General features: G+C 34.0%; 1 protein-coding gene across 2 annotated transcripts; it reads left to right on the forward strand.

Moving 5' to 3' along the window:
• The first annotated feature begins 314 nt into the window (after positions 1 to 314).
• On the forward strand, positions 315 to 9,422 carry LOC117344890 (gibberellin-regulated protein 14-like). Of its 2 annotated transcripts, none has more exons than XM_033907760.1 (4): positions 315 to 379; positions 1,353 to 1,586; positions 2,882 to 2,995; positions 4,830 to 9,422. In XM_033907760.1, exons 1-4 carry the CDS (start codon positions 334 to 336, stop codon positions 5,069 to 5,071), a joined length of 636 nt encoding a protein of 211 aa, XP_033763651.1. In that variant the 5' UTR covers positions 315 to 333; the 3' UTR covers positions 5,072 to 9,422. The 2 variants fall into 2 exon arrangements, with proteins under 2 accessions (XP_033763651.1, XP_033763652.1); XM_033907761.1 differs by having other exon boundaries at positions 1,356 to 1,586.
• The last annotated feature ends 557 nt before the right edge of the window (positions 9,423 to 9,979 follow it).

Raw genomic sequence — 9,979 nt, forward strand, 5'->3', positions numbered from 1 at the left:
TATAAATGGGCATGGAACCATACCATGATGTTAATGCTCTCTTTACTCTACTCTGGTTTTGATGCCAAAATGTAAACAAAATGTAAACTTTGACAGTTATAGCATTTTGTTTCTATTGATATGATGCAATAAAACATTGTGCCATTATTTTTATGATAATTGTACATGTGTGATATTCCGTCCAAGGGTGTCAAGTCAGCTTACGACACACTACTCATTGTCAAAGATAAGCCTTCTGTTAAGACGACTTGTATAATACATACAGAGTGAATGTAACTAATGAAATGCACATGTATGATTATTAACAGGTTGAAAGATCAAACTACACTAGAGATGCAAAACGCAGAGTCTAACGGCAATTATACCCCAGTTCCTACAGGTACGAGTTATTACCTGTTGTACTGTACATATAATTTATCTGATGTGTTGACCAGGCAATCTCGGTCATGTGTGGCTTTTATAACAAATGCTGTCTTTCTAGATGGTAGAATGTATACTGTAGGTTTACTTGAACATAAATATGGAGATATTTAATGGTTTACAAGTTCATTATCATGGTTTTTTTTATTAAATATCACATTTTACAAGTATGGTGTCTCATATTTCTGAATCACAAGTATGACATAATATTAATTAATTGAAAAGTTTCTTTTGAATATTATTTGATATTTATATATTTGAACAGTAACCAGATGGTCAGTATTTTTTTAGATAGAGGGATACATAATTTCAAGGAAAATTTAATATCAATTTTTTGACACCCTTAATCATCAAGATTAAAGTCAAAAGTGTAAGTGAGCATATTGTTTCTGTATCTTCAAGCTAGGAAGTAAAAGAAAAAGCGGAACAAAATCACTTGTTTAATGTAATGCATATCTTTTCAAAAACATTGTATTAGCTCACGGTTCCTTATAACTTGTGAGCTTGTGCCATATAGCAGAATCTGTTGTCTATTGTAAACTTTTCACTGCATCATCTAGTCATGAACCAATGAGTAGGTTTTATACTTAATGGTTAACATTCTTGGGTGGAAAAGAACCAATTTTAGTGGGGATCCATATTTGGTCTGTTCATGAAGCATCCTTGTGTGAATGGGAAACAATTTTCTGTAAATAGGAAGGGAGCAGATCCTTCTTCTGTAGAAATGTAGTAAGAATAATTTCAAATATTTACTGCCATATTCAGGTAAGAAATACAGTTATTCTGGATCTATTGTATACTAAGTCAAACTTGTGTTTTGAAAAATAGTTCCACAAAGAAGACAGCAGCACATCAATTAATATCATGTGTGGATGTTATGAACAAATATCATGCTGGTAGCTTTGGCTGTAATATTGTAAATTTCGGTTCAGTAGATCCACATAGTGATCCATCGGCAGACCCACTGGTAGTCACACCGGCAGACCCACTGGTAGTCACACCGGCAGACCCACCAGTAGTCACACCGGCAGACCCACCAGTAGTCACACCGGCAGACCCACCGGCAGACCCACCAACAGACCCACAGACAAACCCACCACCAGTCACAACAGCAGACTCAACAGTACCAGCGGTCAGGAATCGAGTCAATGGCGTCTTGCCAGAAGGTATGTGATAATGATTAAAATAAAACATGTGGCACCCTATTGTATGATGTGTAGCTGTGGTTGATCATTTATGTGTGGTTTATTTGTGTTTTCCATAAGCATGAGTTTACTTTCATTGTGTTTGTAAGCACCTAATATGTAACCCTAGTACATGTAAATACTAAATTTGAATCACTACCAGTGCTCGGGATCAAACCCATGATCTCTGTCTTACTAGTCTTGCCCTTAACTGATCGAGCTGAAGAGAAGATCTCTCTAGCTGAGCGGTACATTGCGGCTCCTATTTACCAGGGTTACATGTATTCTCTCTAGCTGAGTGGTATATTGTGTCTAGTATTTTCCAGGGTTACATGTATTCTCTCTAGTCGAGCAGTATATTGAGGCTAGTATTTTCCAGGGTTTCATGTATTCTCTCTAGCCGAGCGGTATATTGAGGCTAGTATTTACCAGGGTTACATGTATTCTCTCTAGCCGAGCGGTATATTGAGGCTAGTATTTACCAGGGTTACATGTATTCTCTCTAGCCGAGCAGTATATTGTGGCTAATATTTTCCAGGGTTACATGTATTCTCTCTAGCCGAGCGGTATATTGAGGCTAGTATTTTCCAGGGTTACATGTATTCTCTCTAGCCGAGCGGTATATTGAGGCTAGTATTTTCCAGGGTTACATGTATTCTCTCTAGCTGAGCGGTATATTGTGGCTCCTATTTAACAGTGTTACATGTATTCTCTCTAGCTGAGTGCACGTGGTATATTGCAGCTAGTATTTACAAGGGTAACACATACAATATAAAGTAGAGCAGTAATTAGCTCACATAGACACAAGTGCAAGGTGAGCTCATGCCCTGGTATGATGTGGCACAGCATCTGGTGTCCATCCAGTATCAACTTTTCAATGACTTCTCAAAAATCTGCTTCTGAGTAACCAAAAGGCAGGAAGTCATCAAAGAAGTGAATACAAGATGAATGCTGCAGACCCATTTTGCCTCTTGTATAACAGTAATTCTTACATGTTACAATATGTAGCTTTATAATACATGTAAAAGATTTTTAAAAATATGATCCAATAAATGATTCACCAGAAATCCTGTAGTGTGAGCTGTTAGAAATGTTTGATCATATACATGTACTTTAAAACTATATCAGCTGTATATAAGAGGTATTTGATTAAACTGAAATTTGATAAAATATTCTAAGAAAGATGAAGAAGTCTTTGTTACCACTAGTATATGGGAATGAATGCTTGCTATTCATCACGCTAATTAGTGTAAGTACATGTAAAAAAACACTTTAAGTTTCAGAGCCAAAGCCCCCTAAGGTACGTGTACCATGGGATCAAGTGTGTCAGTTTTTATCTTCTGAGCTCTGTGGATCTCCTGACTTCAGAATGGTGTTACGGTCAATCATGGGTAAGTATGTTTACCTACTTTTAAGGTCTCAAGGGTCAAATGTGTTAAAATCTATACACAACTTCCTATTATTAGCCAAGAGGTCCAGAGTAATGATATATGATCAGAATTATGCTTGGATAATAGGCTACCAAAGTTCTTCAAAAGGATGACCTTGATATACTTTCAAGATCACAGGGGATCAATTGTGTTAAAATCTTGATACAACTTCTGAATAACCAAGAGGCCCAGGGTCATGATATTGGGACAGTAGTATGTATGCTTGTATAACAGACTGAAAAGTTTGTTCGATTGAATGACCTTGACCTGGCTTCAAGGTCACACTGGTCAAAAGTGTTAATTTCTCCTAAATTCAAAAAACATCAACTGTCAGTATATATTTCAAAAATTGGGTAAACATTCATGCCAATGGGTGTGTAAGATTACTTAAGATGCCGATGTAGCAGATAAATGTCATGACAACTTTACGAAGGTACCAGCAAGTGATAAACTTTCAGTTTCCCTATAATAATCACTGTGTCCATCCAATTTGCTTTGGCCAATCTAACTCAAACTTTTTTCAGTACTTCCATACACAAAGTATTTGCTTGATGTATCGATTTACACTTTGAAAGGTCAAATGTCAAGGTCACTGTTACTGTTAATAGAAAATCAGTTTCCTAGCAATAACATGAGTTTCCTTTAGGCCGATGGAACTCATAGCATGGCCCATGGCCAACCTGTCAGTGTGCTAGCTAGTTTTACCACCAATGGTCATGTGATACTGCTGTTAATTGTGAAACACATCCATGGCTTTTATCATGGACCTACGTACAGACTTAAATCATACTGGAAATTTTTAGTCCATATTATTGATTATTTTGTGTGTCGACGTTTGATATCTGCATGACAAAGATTTACAGGTCATTTGACCTGAAGCCACCTTGCTTCACCTATCTCTGTTCGTAAACTCAATTTTCAGATTTTGAACTTCTTCTGAAGGTTCAGCTGTGGGATTCAGCCCACACTTGCCTGAAATGGTCCTGACTGAGTGTTGTTATTTCTAAGATTCGGTCTGAAATCCAAGATGACCACCATGCCTGGTCCCAATTTTGAAAACACAGTCTAAACTTCTTCTCAAGTTCCATCAGTGGGAACAGCTCAAACTTACCTGAAATGATACGGAGATGGCCCTGACCACATGCAAGTGTTGATATTTTTGGTCAGATATCAAAGATAGCCACCATAGCCAACAGTTCCGCTACTCACTACTGAGTACGTATACTACAATTATAGTACAAGACAGTACAAGGGTCTTTAAAGTTAGATGACAGCTGATGACAGACTCTGCAGTGGGATGTGAAATTTCAGTTGAATATTGAAATTACCAAAGTAAAATGTAAGTTAGTGTGATATTGTTTGTGCTTTCTGTTGTCCATACTTTGGTCTGATTCTGTTGTCTATCACCCTCTGGCTTGGGTTGTGCCATCCCTCAACAACACTATCACCCTATTGTGCCCCTTAACAGAAAGCAACAATATATAAATAATACTCTTCAATGATACTGTTGTGAATGTATGTGATGAACTGACTTCTCTAAGCGAAGGTGTTTATGTCACCTCGTCCCAGAGTTGATGTTCGGCCGTAAGTGACCACTATCGCTGTGGTCTACACCTGGTCCAGCTTGTACAAGGACGTATTTACGTACCTCACTCGCATGATCGTAGACTACATCTGCCATTGTCGGCATTACAGATATTTTGTATATTACATTGTATATACGCTATCTTGCACAACAATACTAGTCTAGAAGAGATATATGTACAATAATTATCATTGATTTCATTGATTTCAGGAAAATCGGGTTATTTAAATGGAGATGGCCTCATTAATGAACATACACATAACTATCCCCGTGATGTGAAGGAAGTGATTTACCAGGTGTTGAGTGACTGGACCAAGAAGTCTCCCCGCTGTACACTTGACATGGTCTTTGAGGGTCTGAGGGAGGAGAATCAAAATCTGATAGTCAGCAAACTGCAGGAGAAGGAATTTTTAAAAAAATATTCAGAAGAAAGTGGAGAGTCAATAAGTTAAACTGATGTGCCTGGTAAGCTTCGATCATCAAAACTGACACGGTTATTATACACAGATTGGAAAAACATTTACAGTCAAAAGTTTGAAAGCAGTTTAACTGGTGGGGATGGAGAGTGTTTGAATTCTAAAGGCCAAATGGGGCTTCAGAGAATATAGTTAGTGAAGATGTTTTATCTTTGGAGACATCAAGCTTTTGATAATAACAGACAGAAGGAATACGTTTACTGAACATCAGCAATATTCAGTGTGAGGAAACCAAGCAATAGGTAGAGTCATGTTGGCAGGAGTCCAGTATCTAAATACAGCAGGGATTCTAGCACAGATCTAGAGGCAGAAAAGAATTTTCCCCAAAGGGAATAATCAGTAAATGAAATTTTAATGAAAAGGAGATTATGTGTGGCCCATGTGTATAGAAAAGGTATTAATCTGATGGTTATTGATTTGCTATCACAAGGATGGATTTTCAAAACTGATATTTGAGTGAAAATAATTCCGTCTATGAGTTATTGCTCAAATTTCGGTACATGCAATGGTACTTAGGGTAAGGTATTTGCTGTTTTTTTTTAGATTTTTGTAAGTTACCTAAATATTTGAAGCTGATTTATCAGATATGTAACATCTGTTTATCGTAACTATCCTCAAAATTTCCTGGATAGCATTCACTGTTACTCTCTGTACATCAGAAAAAGACACAGAATATAACCCTTTGATATGGAGGTTCATCAGAAAAGTGATATTACCAGGATAAGTAGAAGTCTCAAAATTCCAGAGGTTACATTCACTATTTCTCTCATAAAGTGTGTTCCTTTGATTTGGAGATTGGCTTTATCAAAAAGTGATATTACCTGGTGATGAACAGAAGTAGAATTTGTTCATCATATCCTTGAAATTCACACTGCATAAGTAACACATTGATTTCGAGACTGTGCTTATCACAAACGTGATAGTAGAAGTATTCATGAATTTTGTAACATTTTGCACTGGTTGTTCAGAATAACTTAGGTGTTGTATGTGTACAAAGCAACAAAGTTCAAGAGTATAACAAGTCAGGGGCTCAAATAAGTATTTCATGTTGGGAAGGGAAAATGTATAGAATTAAACCGGTGCTGTTATTATTTCCAGTGCATCACCCATACTATTTACTTTTACTTGCATGTTTTGATCTCTACTTTCATTTTCCATATATTTCATTCGATGCATATTTTCCTTCACTAATACTTGAGGATAATATTGTACATGTACATTCATATTGTTTTAATGCAATTATTGTGAATAGAGGAGAAGAGGATTAAATATTATAATATATTAAATATGAATATTATTATGATCATAGAGTAACTAGAAAAGTTTTTCATAATGTGTTAAATTAGGAAAACTTTCTCTAAAATTTATAAATGCCAGTAGGACATTTCAACATTCAAAGAGCTGGGTAGATACTTAGGGAAGTTATTCAAAATTCGAGATTCTATGTTATAATAATATTTCTTATCAAGTAATGTATATATTTTATATATTGAATACATTCACAATTAATTCAAAATTATCAATTAAAGCTTTTCCAAGAACAACAGATAAGACTTTAATATTTTTTAGAATATTTCTCTGAAACTGATTATTACAGATTTGTATGCCTCTTTGCTTACCAAGCATTAAAATCCAGTACTTCCTCTATCTTCACAGTGAAAAGGAGAGTATTGTATTGAACCCTATTGGCAAGAAAAGATGATTTTCATGATATGGATGTCAGTTAATGTCGACAGAATTGAAATTAAATTAATTTTGGATCTGTAATTTATTATTAATTTAAAATTGATCTATTTATATGATTTATAGTGGAGAAATATGAGAAGTTCAATCTTTAAAGCATTAGTAGTCAGTACATCAACAACTTTATAACTATCATAGATTAAAGTTGGAAATTATTTGGTATGTAATATTAAAAAGTGAAATGTTAAAGAAAAAAACTGATGTAAGTCAGAATACTTTTCGATGGAAATTTTAGATTGAAGTTTTTTGTTGGATTCATATTATTTGCCTCTTCATTGCCCAAGTAGTTAGTATAAAACAAAAGTATGCAAATAGATACACTGGTATCACGTGTAAATATAGTAACACAGGTACAGTGCATGTGTACATGTTAATGTACACAATGGGATTATTAATTCTGCTCTGTATACTTCTCCACAATTTGTTGTTTAAAGATAATGTATAAATATGTAATATTATCCATGTGATAATAGGTAATTACAAAATGATAGGATGTATACATTATATATGTTATTGATATGTGATGATTTGTTGAAAATATTTTTATTTGCTTCGTGTAAGATATGGATCGTGTCTGTTAAGTGTAAGATATTTGATAATTTGTTTTTACTCACAGTTTGTTTTTCACAATCAGTTTAGATATAAAATTAAACTCATAACATTGATGAGGCAAAGAGTACTAATTATTAAGTTGAAATTTAGATGACTTGCATTAAAATGTGACAACATTTCATAAGCTCACCTAGCTGAAGGTCTGCTGAGCTTATGCCATGGCACATCGTCTATTAGCCTTTGTCCATCAACATTTCCTTTAAATCTCTACTTGTCCGGAACGCCTGAATTGATTTTGATAATTTGGTCTGAATTAAGTATTATTGGGAAATTAGGACACCCAATTTTTGTATGGCCGTCTGGAGCCAATGGTTTAGGGCTGAATTAGGGAAATTGAGACAAATCTTTTAAATTTTTGCTAGTCCTGAATGACTGAATGGATTTTGATGATATTTGATCGAGCGTTATTTGGGAAAGGAGATTCAATGTCGTATAAACAGAGCCAGAGGGTGTGGGGCCGGAGGGGTGGGGACCAATAGGGGAAATTAGAATATACTTAAAAACTTTAATATCCTTCTTCTCTGAAAATGACTGGTTTTTGGTTTAAACAGTATTTATTATCAATGGTATATACAATACATGGGTCAATATATACAATAATTGGAAGTTAGGGATTTGGCAACAAGAGTTTGCTCTTATTTAAAGCCATCTCCCTATAAAACCGACTGGTTTTTGCCACATTTGGTTTGAAGCATTGTTGTTGGTAGAGGGAAACAGGGAAATATTTATGATATGATTTATTTGAGAGTATATTGACATAATTACTGAAATATCCAGGTGATTGATGTCCTTCTGGGACTCTTGTTCAGTTATTTAGAAATTCCTTCCAGAGAATCCAATTTTTGTCCCTTTGCTACAATGCAGGTACATAAATTGAAAAATGTCCTGAAACAGGTACTGTTTAATATCTGTTTCTGTATCAAAACTGACCCACTATCTGGTACACAAGATTTGGTTAAATTTGATGATTAGATATGATTAAGTTGCTACATCTTCTTATATGTTTCATGCACCTACTGTTTAAAACAATCTGACTTAAGATCTTTTTCAAATGAAATTCATGATTTAGAAATGAAATTTATGAAATACTCGTGCTGTGTGTTCATGCAGATATGTCCATGCGTCCATGAAAATTCATGTATAAAATTTAATGTACCTAATTATATATAATGATACAAGATGTTGCATGAACCCCTTGGCATATCTTTTTCATATTCACACATTAACATTACACCATCAAGATCTACATCTGTTTAGCTTTCATTGGTTATCAGTCAAGGGTAAGGGACAGAGGCTGTACATGCATGACCACTTTCAAAATAACGAGCTTTAAATGACTGTGTAGCAAATATCTTGTGGACCCCTGGAGAGATTTCATTGATAAGAGTAATGGGGTATACATATACTAGCATATTTCTGTGTGAGCCTTAAACATTTGCTGCTTATTTGGCTTTTATTTTAGATGTGTAAGGTTACATATATCCTTAACTTAAGTAGCTTTATTTACTTTTAATTATTTTCTTTATTTATATGTTACCTGAGTATACACATCAACAATCAGCATTAAATTCTCGGGTAGTTCATATATTTTTCTAGCTTGTCAAATATATCACTATAGGTAACCAAAGATTTTATCCCCTCATTAAATTATTATCAGAGCTTTTTCAAGTTAATGTTGTGAAAGTGAATGTCAACAAAAAGAATCAGAATTGAGAAATGGCATTAATGTTGTAATTTTGTGATTGTCTGAAAAAAATAACCTATTACCTATTTTCAAATCTATAAACAATATTCATTATTGATACTGTAATCATGGTCATTAATTTTAGAATGAATAATATATATTGTGGTTTTTGTTTAAGATATATGAACCATTTTAACATCTGTAAAATAATATCTATTTCTCCAGTTAAATCTTATGTATCAAATATGACTTGATCATGCATACATAATAACAAATAATTCATAGGTAAGTAAAATAATACCTATTTATAGAACATTAAATTTCTCATTTTTGTGTCGAGTTGCTAATTCCCTGAATATATTGTCCCGCAGTTACATGTACATGTATCAGAGAAATTATCATATACCTGGTATGCAATTTTTTCTTCTTCAGAAAATCCAGTAATTAATATGGCCGACATATTTTTTATTAGCTTGATAATCTCCTCTTAGACTAATTCATAGTCTTGATTTCAAATATCTTTTTCCTTTTTAGAATGAAAATTAATTATTATTATGTAACATGTTATATGTTACAGTTCATTGGTACCTGTACATACTCTATATCATGCAAATAAGTTCAAGACTAGAACATAATCTATAGATAAATCTATAGATACAATTTACAATCATTTAAAAGGAATTTGAAAAAAATTCATAATGCATATATAATAGAGTCCTATTATATCAAACTACAGGTTGCCGTTTTCTGTAATTCCAGACATTATTGGGGGCAATATTCTGTATACCAGCCTTTACATACATGTACATACCACATAATATAAAGGTTGTTAGAATATTTATTTA

Source organism: Pecten maximus, chromosome 16, assembly GCF_902652985.1.
Source record: "Pecten maximus chromosome 16, xPecMax1.1, whole genome shotgun sequence".
NCBI classification, from domain to species: Eukaryota; Metazoa; Mollusca; class Bivalvia; order Pectinida; family Pectinidae; genus Pecten; species Pecten maximus.

Coding starts and splice junctions, on each gene's coding strand:
- LOC117344890 (XM_033907760.1), top strand. CDS start 334: ATGCAAAACGCAGAGTCTAACGGCAATTATACCCCAGTTCCTACAG. Junction 380..1,352: donor TTATACCCCAGTTCCTACAG/GTACGAGTTATT, acceptor ATTTCGGTTCAG/TAGATCCACATAGTGATCCA. Junction 2,996..4,829: donor GGTGTTACGGTCAATCATGG/GTAAGTATGTTT, acceptor CATTGATTTCAG/GAAAATCGGGTTATTTAAAT.